Source organism: Anomaloglossus baeobatrachus, chromosome 1, assembly GCF_048569485.1.
Source record: "Anomaloglossus baeobatrachus isolate aAnoBae1 chromosome 1, aAnoBae1.hap1, whole genome shotgun sequence".
NCBI lineage: Eukaryota > Metazoa > Chordata > Amphibia > Anura > Aromobatidae > Anomaloglossus > Anomaloglossus baeobatrachus.
In genome coordinates this window covers 966376450-966397233 of record NC_134353.1, presented here as the reverse complement: position 1 = coordinate 966397233, position 20784 = coordinate 966376450, and the positions used below count along the sequence as shown (strand labels likewise).

General features: G+C 55.4%; 1 protein-coding gene across 1 annotated transcript in view; it reads right to left on the bottom strand.

Moving 5' to 3' along the window:
- The window catches only part of LOC142263491 (uncharacterized), a 325147-nt gene that overhangs the window by 47023 nt on the left and 257340 nt on the right, over nt 1-20784 (bottom strand). Inside the window, 1 exon segment of the mRNA XM_075332232.1 lies at nt 2376-2490. Within this exon segment, the coding sequence (XP_075188347.1) occupies nt 2376-2490 (115 nt within the window).

Genomic DNA, 20784 nt, shown 5'->3' with positions numbered 1-20784 from the left:
CATCTCCCATGCTGCGCACTCCCAAACGTGCTCCACCCGCCATGCTGCGCACTCCCAAACGTGCTCCATCCCCCATGCTGTGAACTCCCCATCGTGCTCCATCCCCGATGCTGCGCACCCCCCCATCATGCTCCATCCCCGATGCTGCGCACCCCCCCATCGTGCTCCATCCCCCATGCTGCACCAGCATCAGCCTCTCTGCCCCCAGCATCAGCTTCTCTGCCCCCAGCATCAGCTTCTCTGCCCCCAGCATCAGCTTCTCTGCCCCCAGCATCAGCCTCTCTCCTCCCAGCATCAGCCTCTCTCCTCCCAGCATCAGCCTCTCTCCTCCCAGCATCAGCCTCTCTCCTCCCAGCATCAGCCTCTCTCCTCCCAGCATCAGCCTCTCTCCTCCCAGCATCAGCCTCTCTCTTCCCAGCCTTCCCCAGCGTCAGCCTCTCTCCTCCCAGCCTCCCTCCTCCCACCCTCCCCCAGCATCAGCCTCTCTTCTCTCAGCCTACCTCTCCCAGCCTCCCTCAGCATCAGCCTCCCTCTCCCAGCCTCCCCAAGCATCAGCCTCCACCAGCATCAGACTCTCTCCTTCCAGCCTCCCCCAGCATCAGCCTCCGCCAGCATCAGCCTCTCTCCTTCCAGCCTCCTCCAGCATCAGCCTCCCTCTCCCAGCCTTCCCCAGGATCAGCCTCTCTCCTCCCAGCCTCCGTCCTCCCAGCCTTCCCCAGCATCAGCTTTCCCCTCCCAGCCTCCCTCAGCATCAGCCTTCCCCAGCATCAGCCTCTCTCCTCCCAGCCTCAGCCTCTCTCCTTCCAGCCTCCCCCAGCATCAGCCTCTCTCCTTCCAGCCTCCCTCAGCATCAGCCTCCCTTTCCCAGCCTTCCCCAGGATCAGCCTCTATCCTCCCAGCCTCCTTCCTCCCAGCCTCCCCCTCCCAGCCTCCCTCAGCATCAGCCTTCCGCTCCCAGTATCCCCCAGCATCAGCCTCCCCAAGCATCAGCCTCTCTCCTTCCAGCCTCCCCCATGATCAGCCTCTCTGCTCCCAGCCTCCTCCAGCACGCCGTGCTCCTCTGCCGACACTCACACACCCGATCGCATCCACTCACACACACCCGATCGCATACACTCACACACACAGACACTGACGATATCGCACATACGCGCTCACAGTCACAACATCCGGGAGATATCACATGCTTCTGGCCATGTGATCCTCCGGCAGGTCCTGGAAGCTCACAGCACAGTATCGAGGCCGAGAAGCAAGCGATATCGCCGGATGCTGTGAGTGTGTGGATGCGATGTGTGTGTGAGGTGTGTGTGAGGTGTGTGTGAGGTGTGTGTGAGGTGTGTGTGAGGTGTGTGTGAGGTGTGTGTGAGGTGTGTGTGAGGTGTGTGTGAGGTGTGTGTGAGGTGTGTGTGAGGTGTGTGTGAGGTGTGTGTGAGGTGTGTGTGAGGTGTGTGTGAGGTGTTTGTGAGAGTGAGTGCGATCTGATGTGAGTGATGATCTGATGATGCGTGTGTGTGTGCTGTTATGTTTGTGCGTGTGGAAGTCCCGCCGCTGCAGGACCTTGATTTACTGGTAACTATGCAAGCATGGTTACCAGCGCAACACGTCCCCCGCTCGCACGGGAGCCCACACCAGCATACGGCGGCGTACGCTGATGTGGGCTCCCGTTGGTGAGGGGGGAAAGGGGGGGGGGGGAGTACAGTACTCACCTGGGATTCGTGGCTCCGTGACCGTGTCAGATTGGGCAATGCGGGGGGGGGGGGGGGGGGCGAGAGCTAACGTCTATTGCGTGAGGGGGGTGGGGCGTGGCGTGGCACCAGCATAAGGCGGCGGCGTACGCTGATGTGGGCTCCCGTTGGTGAGGGGGGAAGGGGGGGGGAGTACAGTACTCACCTGGGATTCGTGGCTCCGTGACCGTGTCAGTTCGGGCAATGCGGGGGGGGGGGGGGGCGAGAGCTAACGTCTATTGCGTGAGGGGGCGGGGCGTGGCGTGGGCGAGTTGCCAATGCCTGCAGGGTGCCGGGGCGAGAGGCCAATCTGTGGAGGGGGCAGAGCCTGGGCGAGCGGCTGGCCAATCCGTGTGGGGGCGCAGCCGGGGCGAGAGGCCAATCCGTGTGGGGGGGCGGGGCCATGGCGAACCCAGCGGCCAATCAGCTTTGTGTCACCGAAAGGACATGTCACGGTGACACAATTTTGGAGCATGACAGACAGACAGACAGAATAAGGCAATTATATATATAGATTTCTATTCTCTGTAAGTAGCTTCAAAATATTCTACAATCAGAAAGCGGAAAATTCTTCTAATGATCGTATAATAGAACGACGCGTCAGAGACGTCATCACATCAACCGGAGCCAACAAGAAGCCGCGCCCCTCACCTGATGTCACCGACCGCTGCTCCTCCATCACCACCTCCTCGTACCGCTCCTTGTGTCCTTCCAGATACTCCCACTCCTCCATGGAGAGAAAGACAGCGACGTCCTGACACCTTATAGGAACCTGACAACGACACCGACATCACCCAGAATCCTCCAGTGCTTCCTGTATAATGTCCCAGCAGTCACCTCTCCCCTCATCACCCAGAATCCTCCAGTGCCTCCTGTATAATGTCCCAGCAATCACCTCTCCCCTCATCACCCAGAATCCTCCAGTGCTTCCTGTATAATGTCCCAGCAGTCACCTCTCCCCTCATCACCCAGAATCCTCCAGTGCTTCCTGTATAATGTCCCAGCAGTCACCTCTCCCCTCATCACCCAGAATCCTCCAGTGCCTCCTGTATAATGTCCCAGCAGTCACCTCTCCCCTCATCACCCAGAATCCTCCAGTGCTTCCTGTATAATATCCCAGCAGTCACCTCTCTCCTCATCACCCAGAATCCTCCAGTGCCTCCTGTATAATGTCCCAGCAGTCACCTCTCCCCCCCATCACCCAGAATCCTCCAGTGCTTCCTGTATAATGTCCAAGCAGTCACCTCTCTCCTCATCACCCAGAATCCTCCAGTGCCTCCTGTATAATGTCCCAGCAGTCACCTCTCCCCTCATCACCCAGAATCCTCCAGTGCTTCCTGTATAATGTCCCAGCAGTCACCTCTCCCCTCATCACCCAGAATCCTCCAGTGCTTCCTGTATAATGTCCCAGCAGTCACCTCTCCCCTCATCACCCAGAATCCTCCAGTGCCTCCTGTATAATGTCCCAGCAGTCACCTCTCTCCTCATCACCCAGAATCCTCCAGTGCCTCCTGTATAATGTCCCAGCAGTCACCTCTCCCCTCATCACCCAGAATCCTCCAGTGCTTCCTGTATAATGTCCCAGCAGTCACCTCTCCCCTCATCACCCAGAATCCTCCAGTGCCTCCTGTATAATGTCCCAGCAGTCACCTCTCCCCTCATCACCCAGAATCCTCCAGTTCCTCCTGTATAATGTCCCAGCAGTCACCTCTCCCCTCATCACCCAGAATCCTCCAGTGCCTCCTGTATAATGTCCCAGCAGTCACCTCTCCCCTCATCACCCAGAATCCTCCAGTGCCTCCTGTATAATGTCCCAGCAGTCACCTCTCCGGTCATCACCCAGAATCCTCCAGTGCTTCCTGTATAATGTCCCAGCAGTCACCTCTCCCCTCATCACCCAGAATCCTCCAGTGCTTCCTGTATAATGTCCCAGCAGTCACCTCTCCCCTCATCACCCAGAATCCTCCAGTGCTTCCTGTATAATGTCCCAGCAGTCACCTCTCCCCTCATCACCCAGAATCCTCCAGTGCCTCCTGTATAATGTCCCAGCAGTCTCCTCTACCCTCATCTCCCAGAATCCTCCAGTGCCTCCTGTATAATGTCCCAAAAGTCACCTCTCCCCTCATCACCCAGAATCCTCCAGTGCTTCCTGTATAATGTCCCAGCAGTCACCTCTCCCCTAATCACCCAGAATCCTCCAGTGCCTCCTGTATAATGTCCCAGCAGTCACCTCTCCCCTCATCACCCAGAATCCTCCAGTGCTTCCTGTATAATGTCCCAGCAGTCACCTCTCCCCTCATCACCCAGAATCCTCCAGTGCCTCCTGTATAATGTCCCAGCAGTCACCTCTCCCCTCATCACCCAGAATCCTCCAGTGCTTCCTGTATAATGTCCCAGCAGTCTCTTCTCCCCTCATCACCCAGAATCCTCCAGTGCTTCCTGTATAATATCCCAGCAGTCACCTCTCCCCTCATCACCCAGAATCCTCCAGTGCTTCCTGTATAATGTCCCAGCAGTCACCTCTCCCCTCATCACCCAGAATCCTCCAGTGCTTCCTGTATAATGTCCCAGCAGTCACCTCTTCCCTCATCACCCAGAATCCTCCAGTACTTCCTATATAATATCCCAGCAGTCACCTCTCCCCTCATCACCCAGAATCCTCCAGTGCTTCCTGTATAATGTCCCAGCAGTCACCTCTCCCCTCATCACCCAGAATCCTCCAGTGCTTCCTGTATAATGTCCCAGCAGTCACCTCTCCCCTCATCACCCAGAATCCTCCAGTGCTTCCTGTATAATATCCCAGCAGTCACCTCTCCCCTCATCACCCAGAATCCTCCAGTGCTTCCTGTATAATGTCCCAGCAGTCACCTCTCCCCTCATCACCCAGAATCCTCCAGTGCTTCCTGTATAATGTCCCAGCAGTCACCTCTCCCCTCATCACCCAGAATCCTCCAGTGCTTCCTGTATAATGTCCCAGCAGTCACCTCTCCCCTCATCACCCAGAATCCTCCAGTGCTTCCTGTATAATGTCCCAGTAGTCACCTCTCCGGTCATCACCCAGAATCCTCCAGTGACTCCTGTATAATGTCCCAGCAGTCACCTCTCCCCTCATCACCCAGAATCCTCCAGTGCTTCCTGTATAATGTCCCAGCAGTCACCTCTCCCCTCATCACCCAGAATCCTCCAGTGCTTCCTGTATAATGTCCCAGCAGTCACCTCTCCCCTCATCACCCAGAATCCTCCAGTGCTTCCTGTATAATGTCCCAGCAGTCACCTCTCCCCTCATCACCCAGAATCCTCCAGTGCTTCCTGTATAATGTCCCAGCAGTCACCTCTCCCCTCATCACCCAGAATCCTCCAGTGCTTCCTGTATAATGTGCCAGCAGTCACCTCTCCCCTCATCACCCAGAATCCTCCAGTGCTTCCTGTATAATGTGCCAGCAGTCACCTCTCCCCTCATCACCCAGAATCCTCCAGTGCTTCCTGTATAATATCCCAGCAGTCACCTCTCCCCTCATCACCCAGAATCCTCCAGTGCTTCCTGTATAATGTCCCAGCAGTCACCTCTCCCCTCATCACCCAGAATCCTCCAGTGCTTCCTGTATAATGTCCCAGCAGTCACCTCTCCCCTCATCACCCAGAATCCTCCAGTGCCTCCTGTATAATGTCCCAGCAGTCACCTCTCCCCTCATCACCCAGAATCCTCCAGTGCTTCCTGTATAATGTCCCAGCAGTCACCTCTCCCCTCATCACCCAGAATCCTCCAGTGCTTCCTGTATAATGTCCCAGCAGTCACCTCTCCTCTCATCACCCAGAATCCTCCAGTGCTTCCTGTATAATGTCCCAGCAGTCACCTCTCCCCTCATCACCCAGAATCCTCCAGTGCTTCCTGTATAATGTCCCAGCAGTCACCTCTCCGGTCATCCCCCAGAATCCTCCAGTGCTTCCTGTATAATGTCCCAGCAGTCACCTCTCCCCTCATCACCCAGAATCCTCCAGTGCTTCCTGTATAATGTCCCAGCAGTCACCTCTCCTCTCATCACCCAGAATCCTCCAGTGCTTCCTGTATAATGTCCCAGCAGTCACCTCTCCCCTCATCACCCAGAATCCTCCAGTGCTTCCTGTATAATGTCCCAGCAGTCACCTCTCCCCTCATCACCCAGAATCCTCCAGTGCTTCCTGTATAATGTCCCAGCAGTCACCTCTCCCCTCATCACCCAGAATCCTCCAGTGCCTCCTGTATAATGTCCCAGCAGTCACCTCTCCCCTCATCACCCAGAATCCTCCAGTGCTTCCTGTATAATGTCCCAGCAGTCACCTCTCCCCTCATCACCCAGAATCCTCCAGTGCTTCCTGTATAATGTCCCAGCAGTTACCTCTCCCCTCATCACCCAGAATCCTCCAGTGCCTCCTGTATAATGTCCCAGCAGTCACCTCTCCCCTCATCACCCAGAATCCTCCAGTGCTTCCTGTATAATGTCCCAGCAGTCACCTCTCCCCTCATCACCCAGAATCCTCCAGTGCTTCCTGTATAATGTCCCAGCAGTCACCTCTCCCCTCATCACCCAGAATCCTCCAGTTCTTCCTGTATAATGTCCCAGCAGTCACCTCTCCCCTCATCACCCAGAATCCTCCAGTGCTTCCTGTATAATGTCCCAGCAGTCACCTCTCCCCTCATCACCCAGAATCCTCCAGTGCTTCCTGTATAATGTCCCAGCAGTCACCTCTCCCCTCATCACCCAGAATCCTCCAGTGCCTCCTGTATAATGTCCCAGCAGTCACCTCTCCCCTCATCACCCAGAATCCTCCAGTGCTTCCTGTATAATGTCCCAGCAGTCACCTCTCCCCTCATCACCCAGAATCCTCCAGTGCTTCCTGTATAATGTCCCAGCAGTCACCTCTCCTCTCATCACCCAGAATCCTCCAGTGCTTCCTGTATAATGTCCCAGCAGTCACCTCTCCCCTCATCACCCAGAATCCTCCAGTGCCTCCTGTATAATGTCCCAGCAGTCACCTCTCCCCTCATCACCCAGAATCCTCCAGTGCTTCCTATATAATATCCCAGCAGTCACCTCTCCCCTCATCACCCAGAATCCTCCAGTGCCTCCTGTATAATGTCCCAGCAGTCACCTCTCCGGTCATCACCCAGAATCCTCCAGTGCCTCCTGTATAATGTCCCAGCAGTCACCTCTCCGGTCATCACCCAGAATCCTCCAGTGCTTCCTGTATAATGTCCCAGCAGTCACCTCTCCGGTCAGCAGCTCAATCATCTTGTTGCTGAGCTCTAGGATCCTCTTCTTGCTCCTCTCATGTATCGGGGGAGGGGCTGTGATGGGGTTCGGGCTCCGCCCTCCTGACTCCTGGAGATGGATGAGGGGAGTCACACAGTCCCCCGGTGTCTTCCTCACTATTGTGAAATCCTGTGGATGGAGAGAGACACTTAGGGGGGAGATTTATTTCCTGTCTCTGAATCTGACAATCAGTATAAATCCCGGGATCAATAACCGTCTCCAGTAATCTGGAATATTATTACACTGAGGACAGACATTCAGGCCCCTCTACAACTCTTATATGGAGGGCAGTATGACAACTCCTCCTGTCACATAACATAATGACAGGAATGTGAGGAGTTACCTCTCCGCTCAGCAGGGAGATGACCTCCAGGGAGAGGGTTAATAATCTGCTGCTGATCTCATTCTCATCCATCCTCGGGGATCATTCAGGAGAAGGAAGAAAACTGGATCCGCTGCAGGGATCTCGTGCTGCCGGGGTCTGTGATAAAGGAGAAGCTGCAAATCAGAGGAGAACCACAAATATTGCAGGAGCCTCCGCACTCTCCTCACAGATTCACTACAACACTGCACCGAACCCTCCGCTGTCTCCTCACCTGAACTGCAGGAATGTGCTGCTGGCTGATAACAGAGAACAAGAGCTGAGCACACAGGACAGATCTTCTGCACTGTCGTCGCTGAAGGACCTGTGATGACGTCATGTGATCAGGGGTGGAGCTCACAAGGAGCAGTGAAGGACCTGTGATGACGCTCCCACCATGTGATCAGGGGCGGGGCTGAAGAGATACAGTGATTCCGTTCACAAAAGCTTCACCTCATCTCTTGGGCTCCGCCCCGATCACATGACAGTAACGTCATCACAGGTCGGGGGCGGGGCGAGACCAGAGGAGGGGGCGGGGCGAGACCAGAGGAGGGGGCGGGGCCTGCATGATTATAGTAAACGTGAGGCAACATCGCCACGCCCTCAACTAAGCCGGTCACGCCCACTAGCCTGGAAGGAGCCCGTACATTCTAGGCTGATCTCTCGGTGGTTTCTCAGTTCCCTCTGTAGTTTGGCGTTCATCCTGTCAGCAGCTCCCGCCTCCTCCGCACAGTTCACACCCTGCAGTCACGTGCTCACTGGATCCGCTCCACTCTACACATCTCCTCACTGAGGCCTGCACACTGGAGCTGACTCCGGGATCTCCTCACTGAGGCCTCCACACTGGAGCTGACTCCGCGATCTCCTCACTGAGGCCTCCACACTGGAGCTGACTCCGGGATCTCCTCACTGAGGCCTCCAGACTGGAGCTGACTCTGGGATCTCCTCACTGAGGCCTTCATACTGGACCTGACTCCGGGATCTCCTCACTGAGGCCTCCACACTGGAGCTGACTCCGGGATCTCCTCACTGAGGCCTCCACACTGGAGCTGACTCCGGGATCTCCTCACTGAGGCCTCCACACTGGAGCTGACTCCGGGATCTCCTCACTGAGGCCTCCACACTGGAGTTGACTCCGGGATCTCCTCACTGAGGCCTCCACACTGGAGCTGACTCCGGCATCTCCTCACTGAGGCCTCCACACTGGAGCTGACTCCGGGATCTCCTCACTGAGGCCTCCACACTGGAGCTGACTCCGGGATCTCCTCACTGAGGCCTCCAGACTGGAGCTGACTCCGGGATCTCCTCACTGAGGCCTCCAGACTGGAGCTGACTCCGGGATCTCCTCACTGAGGCCTCCAGACTGGAGCTGACTCCGGGATCTCCTCACTGAGGCCTCCACACTGGAGCTGACTCCGGGATCTCCTCACTGAGGCCTCCACACTGGAGCTGACTCCGGAATCTTTTCACTGAGGCCTCCACACTGGAGCTGACTCTGGGATCTCCTCACTGAGGCCTCCAGACTGGAGCTGACTCCGGGATCTCCTCACTGAGGCTTCCAGACTGGAGCTGACTCCGGGATCTCCTCACTGAGGCCTCCACACTGGAGCTGACTCCGCGATCTCCTCACTGAGGCCTCCACACTGGACCTGACTCCGCGATCTCCTCACTGAGGCCTCCACACTGGAGCTGACTCCGGGATCTCCTCACTGAGGCCTCCACACTGGAGCTGACTCCGCGATCTCCTCACTGAGGCCTCCACACTGGAGCTGACTCCGGGATCTCTTCACTGAGGCCTCCACACTGGAGCTGACTCCGGGATCTCCTCACTGAGGCCTCCACACTGGAGCTGACTCTGCGATCTCCTCACTGAGGCCTCCACACTGGAGCTGACTCCGGGATCTCCTCACTGAGGCCTCCACACTGGAGCTGACTCCGGGATCTCCTCACTGAGGCCTCCACAATGGAGCTGACTCCGGGATCTCCTCACTGAGGCCTCCACACTGGAGCTGACTCCGGGATCTCCTCACTGAGGCCTCCACACTGGAGCTGACTCCGGGATCTCCTCACTGAGGCCTCCACACTGGAGCTGACTCCGGGATCTCTTCACTGAGGCCTCCAGACTGGAGCTGACTCCGGGATCTCCTCACTGAGACCTCCAGACTGGAGCTGACTCCGGGATCTCCTCACTGAGGCCTCCAGACTGGAGCTGACTCCGGGATCTCCTCACTGAGGCCTCCACACTGGAGCTGACTCCGGGATCTCCTCACTGGGGCCTCCACACTGGAGCTGACTCCGCGATCTCCTCACTGAGGCCTCCACACTGGAGCTGACTCCGCGATCTCCTCACTGAGGCCTCCACACTGGAGCTGACTCCGCGATCTCCTCACTGAGGCCTCCACACTGGAGCTGACTCCGGAATCTCTTCACTGAGGCCTCCACACTGGAGCTGACTCCGGGATCTCCTCACTGAGGCCTGCACACTGGAGCTGACTCCGGGATCTCCTAACTGAGGCCTCCACACTGGAGCTGACTCCGCGATCTCCTCACTGAGGCCTCCACACTGGAGCTGACTCCGCGATCTCCTCACTGAGGCCTCCACACTGGAGCTGACTCCGGAATCTCTTCACTGAGGCCTCCACACTGGAGCTGACTCCGGGATCTCCTCACTGAGGCCTGCACACTGGAGCTGACTCCGGGATCTCCTAACTGAGGCCTCCACACTGGAGCTGACTCCGCGATCTCCTCACTGAGGCCTCCACACTGGAGCTGACTCCGGGATCTCCTCACTGAGGCCTCCACACTGGAGCTGACTCCGGGATCTCCTCACTGAGGCCTCCACACTGGAGCTGACTCCGGGATCTCCTCACTGAGGCCTCCACACTGGAGCTGACTCCGGGATCTCCTCACTGGGGCCTCCACACTGGAGCTGACTCCGCGATCTCCTCACTGAGGCCTCCACACTGGAGCTGACTCCGCGATCTCCTCACTGAGGCCTCCACACTGGAGCTGACTCCGCGATCTTCTCACTGAGGCCTCCACACTGGAGCTGACTCCGCGATCTCCTCACTGAGGCCTCCACACTGGAGCTGACTCCGGAATCTCTTCACTGAGGCCTCCACACTGGAGCTGACTCCGGGATCTCCTCACTGAGGCCTGCACACTGGAGCTGACTCCGGGATCTCCTAACTGAGGCCTCCACACTGGAGCTGACTCCGCGATCTCCTCACTGAGGCCTCCACACTGGAGCTGACTCCGGGATCTCCTCACTGAGGCCTCCACACTGGAGCTGACTCTGGGATCTCCTCACTGAGGCCTTCATACTGGACCTGACTCCGGGATCTCCTCACTGAGGCCTCCACACTGGAGCTGACTCCGGGATCTCCTCACTGAGGCCTCCACACTGGAGCTGACTCCGGGATCTCCTCACTGAGGCCTCCACACTGGAGCTGACTCCGGGATCTCCTCACTGAGGCCTCCACACTGGAGCTGACTCCGGGATCTCCTCACTGAGGCCTCCACACTGGACCTGACCCTGGGATCTCCTCACTGAGGCCTCCACACTGGAGCTGACTTCGGGATCTCCTCACTGAGGCCTCCACACTGGAGCTGACTCCGGGATCTCCTCACTGAGGCCTCCACACTGGAGCTGACTCCGGGATCTCCTCACTGAGGCCTCCACACTGGAGCTGACTCTGGGATCTCCTCACTGAGGCCTCCACACTGGAGCTGACTCTGGGATCTCCTCACTGAGGCCTCCAGACTGGAGCTGACTCCGGGATCTCCTCACTGAGGCCTCCACACTGGACCTGACTCCGGGATCTCCTCACTGAGGCCTCCACACTGGAGCTGACTCCGGGATCTCCTCACTGAGGCCTCCACACTGGACCTGACCCTGGGATCTTCTCACTGAGGCCTCCACACTGGAGCTGACTCCGGGATCTCCTCACTGAGGCCTCCACACTGGAGCTGACTCCGGGATCTCCTCACTGAGGCCTCCACACTGGAGCTGACTCTGGGATCTCCTCACTGAGGCCTCCACACTGGAGCTGACTCTGGGATCTCCTCCCTGAGGCCTCCACACTGGAGCTGACTCTGGGATCTCCTCACTGAGGCCTGCACACTGGAGCTGACTCCGGGATCTCCTCACTGAGGCCTCCACACTGGAGCTGACTCCGGGATCTCCTCACTGAGGCCTCCACACTGAAGCTGACTCCGGGATCTCCTCACTGAGGCCTCCACACTGGAGCTGACTCCGGGATCTCCTCACTGAGGCCTCCACACTGGAGCTGACTCCGGGATCTCCTCACTGAGGCCTCCACACTGGAGCTGACTCCGGGATCTCCTCACTGAGGCCTCCACACTGGAGCTGACTCCGGGATCTCCTCACTGAGGCCTCCACACTGGAGCTGACTCCGCGATCTCCTCACTGAGGCCTCCACACTGGAGCTGACTCCGGGATCTCCTCACTGAGGCCTCCACACTGGAGCTGACTCCGGGATCTCTTCACTGAGGCCTCCAGACTGGAGCTGACTCCGGGATCTCCTCACTGAGACCTCCAGACTGGAGCTGACTCCGGGATCTCCTCACTGAGGCCTCCAGACTGGAGCTGACTCCGGGATCTCCTCACTGAGGCCTCCACACTGGAGCTGACTCCGGGATCTCCTCACTGGGGCCTCCACACTGGAGCTGACTCCGCGATCTCCTCACTGAGGCCTCCACACTGGAGCTGACTCCGCGATCTCCTCACTGAGGCCTCCACACTGGAGCTGACTCCGCGATCTCCTCACTGAGGCCTCCACACTGGAGCTGACTCCGGAATCTCTTCACTGAGGCCTCCACACTGGAGCTGACTCCGGGATCTCCTCACTGAGGCCTGCACACTGGAGCTGACTCCGGGATCTCCTAACTGAGGCCTCCACACTGGAGCTGACTCCGCGATCTCCTCACTGAGGCCTCCACACTGGAGCTGACTCCGCGATCTCCTCACTGAGGCCTCCACACTGGAGCTGACTCCGGAATCTCTTCACTGAGGCCTCCACACTGGAGCTGACTCCGGGATCTCCTCACTGAGGCCTGCACACTGGAGCTGACTCCGGGATCTCCTAACTGAGGCCTCCACACTGGAGCTGACTCCGCGATCTCCTCACTGAGGCCTCCACACTGGAGCTGACTCCGGGATCTCCTCACTGAGGCCTCCACACTGGAGCTGACTCCGGGATCTCCTCACTGAGGCCTCCACACTGGAGCTGACTCCGGGATCTCCTCACTGAGGCCTCCACACTGGAGCTGACTCCGGGATCTCCTCACTGGGGCCTCCACACTGGAGCTGACTCCGCGATCTCCTCACTGAGGCCTCCACACTGGAGCTGACTCCGCGATCTCCTCACTGAGGCCTCCACACTGGAGCTGACTCCGCGATCTTCTCACTGAGGCCTCCACACTGGAGCTGACTCCGCGATCTCCTCACTGAGGCCTCCACACTGGAGCTGACTCCGGAATCTCTTCACTGAGGCCTCCACACTGGAGCTGACTCCGGGATCTCCTCACTGAGGCCTGCACACTGGAGCTGACTCCGGGATCTCCTAACTGAGGCCTCCACACTGGAGCTGACTCCGCGATCTCCTCACTGAGGCCTCCACACTGGAGCTGACTCCGGGATCTCCTCACTGAGGCCTCCACACTGGAGCTGACTCTGGGATCTCCTCACTGAGGCCTTCATACTGGACCTGACTCCGGGATCTCCTCACTGAGGCCTCCACACTGGAGCTGACTCCGGGATCTCCTCACTGAGGCCTCCACACTGGAGCTGACTCCGGGATCTCCTCACTGAGGCCTCCACACTGGAGCTGACTCCGGGATCTCCTCACTGAGGCCTCCACACTGGAGCTGACTCCGGGATCTCCTCACTGAGGCCTCCACACTGGACCTGACCCTGGGATCTCCTCACTGAGGCCTCCACACTGGAGCTGACTTCGGGATCTCCTCACTGAGGCCTCCACACTGGAGCTGACTCCGGGATCTCCTCACTGAGGCCTCCACACTGGAGCTGACTCCGGGATCTCCTCACTGAGGCCTCCACACTGGAGCTGACTCTGGGATCTCCTCACTGAGGCCTCCACACTGGAGCTGACTCTGGGATCTCCTCACTGAGGCCTCCAGACTGGAGCTGACTCCGGGATCTCCTCACTGAGGCCTCCACACTGGACCTGACTCCGGGATCTCCTCACTGAGGCCTCCACACTGGAGCTGACTCCGGGATCTCCTCACTGAGGCCTCCACACTGGACCTGACCCTGGGATCTTCTCACTGAGGCCTCCACACTGGAGCTGACTCCGGGATCTCCTCACTGAGGCCTCCACACTGGAGCTGACTCCGGGATCTCCTCACTGAGGCCTCCACACTGGAGCTGACTCTGGGATCTCCTCACTGAGGCCTCCACACTGGAGCTGACTCTGGGATCTCCTCCCTGAGGCCTCCACACTGGAGCTGACTCTGGGATCTCCTCACTGAGGCCTGCACACTGGAGCTGACTCCGGGATCTCCTCACTGAGGCCTCCACACTGGAGCTGACTCCGGGATCTCCTCACTGAGGCCTCCACACTGAAGCTGACTCCGGGATCTCCTCACTGAGGCCTCCACACTGGAGCTGACTCCGGGATCTCCTCACTGAGGCCTCCACACTGGAGCTGACTCCGGGATCTCCTCACTGAGGCCTCCACACTGGAGCTGACTCCGGGATCTCCTCACTGAGGCCTCCACACTGGAGCTGACTCCGGGATCTCCTCACTGAGGCCTCCACACTGGAGCTGACTCCGGGATCTCCTCACTGAGGCCTCCACACTGGAGCTGACTCCGGGATCTCCTCACTGAGGCCTCCACACTGGAGCTGACTCCGGGATCTCCTCACTGAGGCCTCCACACTGGAGCTGACTCCGGGATCTCCTCACTGAGGCCTCCACACTGGAGCTGACTCCGGGATCTCCTCACTGAGGCCTCCACACTGGAGCTGACTCTGGGATCTCCTCACTGAGGCCTCCAGACTGGAGCTGACTCCGGGATCTCCTCACTGAGGCCTCCACACTGGACCTGACTCCGGGATCTCCTCACTGAGGCCTCCACACTGGAGCTGACTCCGGGATCTCCTCACTGAGGCCTCCACACTGGAGCTGACTCCGGGATCTCCTCACTGAGGCCTCCACACTGGAGCTGACTCCGGGATCTCCTCACTGAGGCCTCCACACTGGAGCTGACTCTGGGATCTCCTCACAGCCTGTAATCTGGTGGAATAGGAATTCTTCATCTCTAGATTTGTGATATCAGTTAACCCCTCCAGCACTGATCGTTCAGTTTTGTCTGAATGTGACTTTTCCCGTCCTGGCCGCGGCACTGACATCTGTGAAGAGCGGACGGAGCCTCGCGGGGAGAAGCGTCACAGAGCGCGGCCGACAGTCGTCATGATTGGGGTCGCCATGTCCGGGGCTCTGCAGGGCGGATGTGTTGTCACTTTTGTGATGTAAATTCTGATAGTAACCAAGAATCAGCAAAGCATTAGTGCATGCCCTCATCATCTCCCGCCTGGACTACAGTAACCTGCTCTGTGGCCTCCTTTCTAACACTCTTGCACTCCTACAATCTATTGTACACTATGCTGCCTGATTAATCCGCCTCCCCCTGCTTCTCCCCGACCGCTCCTCTCTGCCAATCCCTTCACTGGCTTCCCATTACCCAACAACTCCAGTTCAAAATCCTAACTATGACATACGAAGCCATCCATAACCTGTCTCCTCCTTACATCTGTGACCTAGTCTCCCGGTACTTACCTGTACGTAACCTCAGATCCTCACAAGATTTTCTTCTGTACTCCCCTCTCCTCTCCTCTTCCCACAATCACATACAAGATTTCTCTGGTGCCACCCCCATACTCGGCAATGCTCTCTCCAAGCATATCAGATTCTCACCTACTGTGTAACCTTCAAAATGAACCTGAAGATCCACCGCCAAGCCTACAAGCTGCAGTAACCCACTATACTGCTGCACAACCAGCTCTGTCCCCACCTACTGTATCCTCACCCATGTCTTGTAGACTATGAGCTCTCACAGACAGGAACCTCTCTCCTCCTTTAGACTGAGCCCTTGCGGGCAGGGACCTCACTCCTCCTGTAGACTATGAGCCCTCGCGGGCAGGGTCCTCTCTCCTCCTCTGTAGACTGTGAGCCCTCGTGGGCAGGGTCCACTCTCCTCCTGTAGACTAAGAGCCCTTGCAGGCAGGGACCTCTCCTGTAGACTGTGAGCCCTCGTGGGCAGGGTCCTCTATCCTCCTGTACCAGTCTGTGTCTTGTATTATTTATGATTATTGTACTCGTCCCTATTATGTATACCCCTTTCACATGTAAAGTGCCATGGAATAAATGGCGCTATAATAATAAATAATATAAAGCAGTGCGCTCCTTCTCTTACCCCTTCAGCTCCCTCGTGACATGATTGTCATTGGAGCTGGAAATCACATGATGACCTCCGGGGCTGCTGTGACGGGGGTGTACAACAGAGCAAAGGATGGACGAGGCCGAGGGACGATCAAACAGGTTTATTAACAGGAATGCAAGAACAGCACACGATAAGTCCACGTAAAACAGATTCGGGGGCCCTTCCCGACAATCCTCGGACCGGATTACAAAGCAATCGTCCTTACAGTAGTCCAAAGAGTTCCACACAATCCCACGGGCCGCCACACAGGCCTAGCTCCGTCCGTGTCCACAGCCACACAGGCTGGAGCTCCTGCTCCCTTCAAGTTTCAGCTCACTCTGCCTGAATCTCCCAGGTAAGCAGAGTTTACACTAGTTGGACTCTAGGCCCACCTCCCCCTACTCCCAGGGATGGAAGTGCCTCAAGAGGATATAACCTTGCATTTTAGGGGGGTGATTACCTACAACAATAGAAATGTACACAGAAGTAGTTCAAATAAGACAATGAACCCAGCTTGAAATAGGAATCTGTACAGCATATACAGTGAGAGGGTAAATTACATCTTCACAATCCCTCCCCCTCCCAACTTGTGTACGTACTAGGGACCTCTACAGGTCACTGGTTAAGTACACACAGGCAGAGCGTTACTTACATGTGGCTTCATGCAGCCACGAATTGGCATCGTAGCTCTCCCACATCATTGCCCAGGAGAACAGCTGCAGGCAGACCACCCATCACCCCAACCACACATCGCCTGACCCCAAAACCAAAGCTCAGATCCACAGTGGCTGTGGGAATAGTCCTCCATTGTCCACCAGCCAGTTCAATGACAATCCCAGGTCCTCTATGGATTGCCTCAGGCCGAACCACTCGGGGATCAGCCAGTGTGAGGAAAGCACCCGAGTCACAAAATCCAACAAGTCTCTGTCCATCCAGCACAACCTCCTGCAAGTGCTTACCTCGATGAGCAGAAGTCGTCATAACTGCGGGTCGCACCCCGTAAACTCCTGGTGGTGCAACATGGGCTGAGTCACTAGGCCAGTCCTCACATAGCGGTGCCACATCTTCCTCCATGGCGCTGGGCTGTAAATAATTAACAATCCGATTGGGCGCAGGATCAGTCCTCATTTGAACAGCTGGGCAGGAGACTTGCCGATGCCCTGGCTGTCCACATTGATAGCATCTGAGCTGGGTCTCCCTCCATCCAAGGCGTCCTCTTGGGTAAGGGGTAGGGGAACTTGGAGGCCGGCTCCCACCTGAAGGTGCTGTAGGGGTTTGAGGATGATTCCTCCATGGCCTGGCTGGGCATGAGGCCTGCAAATGCCCGGGATGCCTACAAACATAACACCTGCGCTCTGTTACTTCCTCTCCCCGGCGTATTCCAGAAAGTGCAGTAGAAGCAACTGGAGGCACATTAACACGGGTATCAACATGTGGTGGCTTAGAGGAACGGGGAACAATGGGGACAGAATAACTGGGGGCATCCGGTGTTGTGGAGCTGTTAGGCGTCTCTCCATCCTCCAACAGAACCCTCCACTGAGGCTTGATGGTGAGCACCTCATCAGCTAGAGCAGCAGCTTCCTCCACTGTCGCTGGTTTTCTCTCACGCACCCATTCCCGGATCTCAGCGGGGCACTTGAAGTAAAACTGCTCTTTTAGGAGGACCTGGAGGACGGTCTCCAAGGTTAAGGCCTCCTCTGCCTCCAACCAACGATGCCACAGATGTTTGAGTTTGTGGGCATACATCTTGAAGGACACTTCCTCATCACATGCTAGAGTACGGAACTGAGTCCTGTAAGTGTCTGGCGTTACAGCATAATGTTCTAGAATAGTCTGTTTAATATCCGCATACTCACAGTTCCACCGATGGTCCATAGCTCTATAGGCTGCAGCAGCTCCACCCTCTAAGAGCCCAACCAGATGCCGGACGCGCTCCCTTTCTGGGACTTCCATTAATCGACACTGATGCTCAAAGTCCTGGAAGAAGCCCTCAATGTCACCAGCAGCCTCATTAAACTGCTTGAAGTCTTTGCGGGACACTCTGGGAAGTTCCCTCATGATGGGTGCTGGGGTTACAGTCTGTCTGGAACCTCTCGCGGCTTCCACAGCGAGCTGCTTATCCAGCAATGCCATCTCCTCCATCCTGCGCTCCTTCTCTTCAGCTCCACGCATGGCCTCCCTCTTATCTTCTATGGTGGCCTCATCTCCAAGCAGTGCCATCTTTTCCTTGTACCACACAACCCATTGACTTTTTGGGTATTCACCTCCGGCTCCCGTCTTTGCTCCCCTTGCTGTGGAAATTGTTCCTCGGTGCCATCTTGCAGGCAAGCGTGTTCCAATGCCTCAATTAGTTGCTCCTTAGAGAGTCCTTTGTAGCCGACACCTAATTCACGGGCCTTTGTTTGTAGACTCGCCACAGTCCAGTTCCTGTATCCTGAGGTTCTGGTTTCAGACGTCGATTGGCTGTTGTCCTCCATTTCTTCTGCTCTGATCCCGCCGCTGCCAACCAGTTTGTGACGGGGGTGTACAACAGAGCAAAGGATGGACGAGGCCGAGGGACGATCCAACAGGTTTATTAACAGGAATGCAAGAACAGCACACGATAAGTCCACGTAAAACAGATTCGGGGGCCCTTCCCGTCAATCCTCGGACCGGATTACAAAGCAATCGTCCTTACAGTAGTCCAAAGAGTTCCACACAATCCCACGGGCCGCCACACAGGCCTAGCTCCGTCCGTGTCCACAGCCACACAGGCTGGAGCTCCTGCTCCCTTCAAGTTTCAGCTCACTCTGCCTGAATCTCCCAGGTAAGCAGAGTTTACACTAGTTGGACTCTAGGCCCACCTCCCCCTACTCCCAGGGATGGAAGTGCCTCAAGAGGATATAACCTTGCATTTTAGGGGGGTGATTACCTACAACAATAGAAATGTACACAGAAGTAGTTCAAATAAGACAATGAACCCAGCTTGAAATAGGAATCTGTACAGCATATACAGTGAGAGGGTAAATTACATCTTCACATGCCATGTATTGTGGCCTGTCAGATCCAGCGTGCAACAAGGACATGCGATCTGTCAGCCTGACACTAACAGTATAATGTATCACCATGCTGCTGCTGCATGAGAATGCATTATGCCAGCAATCAGACTAAAGGCCGCTTTAAACGCTGCGACATCGCTCAAGTGATCTCGTTGGGGTCACGGAATTTGTAATTATAAACAATGAAAGGGCACCACCCGTTGGGATCTCCTGATATATAACAACAACTACCAAAGCGAGAGAAAGAGTATATCACAAAATGGGATCACCAACACGTTATTAATATTATAGAAAAAGTATTTTTATTAATTCATTGTTGAAACATTCCGTGTGAACAGGTCATGGCCCCAGAAAGGAAGGGCACACAGACAACCAATTTAAAAACATTTAAAAAGCCAATGAAGGCATGATTCCCCCGCACGCAAACCTCCAATGCATAAATGTAATGTTAATGTAGAAATACACATACACACAATACCTCCAATAAAGAGTAATTTAACCCTCCATAGTAAACACTGTGCACTGGGACCTACTGGTATGTAGGTGAAGTATTTGAAAAATATATAACACAAATGCACTTGCTCAAGGGCAATAACCACTACTTGTGGTGCCCGCAATGTTAGGTCAGAATAAAGATGAAAAAGATCCACACATAAGATCAGATCTGCATCATACACTCGCAGATACCTTAAGCATTATACCTGGGGTAATTTTAGGTGTTTACAGATGTCTAAAGCATGTTACAGAACATAATAACACAATAGTTATGCCATAATAAATTCCAGCAATAACCCCAGATGCAAATTCAGGATCAATAATAAGAGCTTAAGAGATGCAGATCCTAATAATCAAGATCCAACCTGACTTGATCCATACTCACACCTAACACAGCATTATAATCCCCAAAGGAGGGGGAGAGGGATAAGGAGGTAATGTGGAGGAGGCAAGAGGCGTGCGACCCCACGCGTATCGCCACAGACGTGTGGCTTCCTCAGGGGAGAGAGAGAGTACAATGGGTGTCCGAAATGTGCCCCATATAAATACATAACCGCCTAAGAGGTAATTACTCACCAGCCCATGTGTAAAAACGCTAACGATGGCGGCCGCCATCTTGGATTGGTCACATGATTACACGAGATCTGCCTACAATCCTAATGCGCATGCGCGGGTATACCCGGCGTTACTCAAACAGAGTAACTGCTTTTGTGAATTGGACCTAGGTATTGATTGAGTAAGTGCACATATCAGCCTATTTGCTAAACGCTGCAATATAAATAGCAGCTTTAAATCAATGATTCACAAACGGGCAAGCACTTATAAGTATGCACAGTACCAGGTTAAGAATTTTGGGCGCAAACACAGAAAGACAGGGGCTAGACATAAGATTTTTAACCCCTTAAGGCATCTCTTTATAAACAATATACTGTACAGGATTCGTGTCCAAGTCTCATGAAACAAGGTGTATATCCATGTAGTCTACAGTACATGGGAAACTAGTCTATATGTTCATACGAACAGAAGACCAGTTCACCAGGATTATAACCTACATACATATGTTTAGGATATGGAAAGAAACACACTAAAATAGAATCGTAAGTACAAACACCGATATGGACATGAGATAAATTTAACCCCTTCTCCTTTAGAAAAAGGCGTGCATTACAGCTGGTTAAATCAGCATATGCCCAAGATTTATATCCACCTCGCTCTATGCGTGGTTCCAATCAGTATACCCATATTAAAATGGATGACTAAAACCACTCATAGAGCAGGGGCCATGGTAAAGGGAGTCCATGGCTTAGATCTGGCCCTACAAAAATAATGGAACAAATTTATCACCTTAAAGCGCAGGTGACTAGTATGCAGTGGATGCAAATCAGATCTGAATCCCAAAATATAGAGAT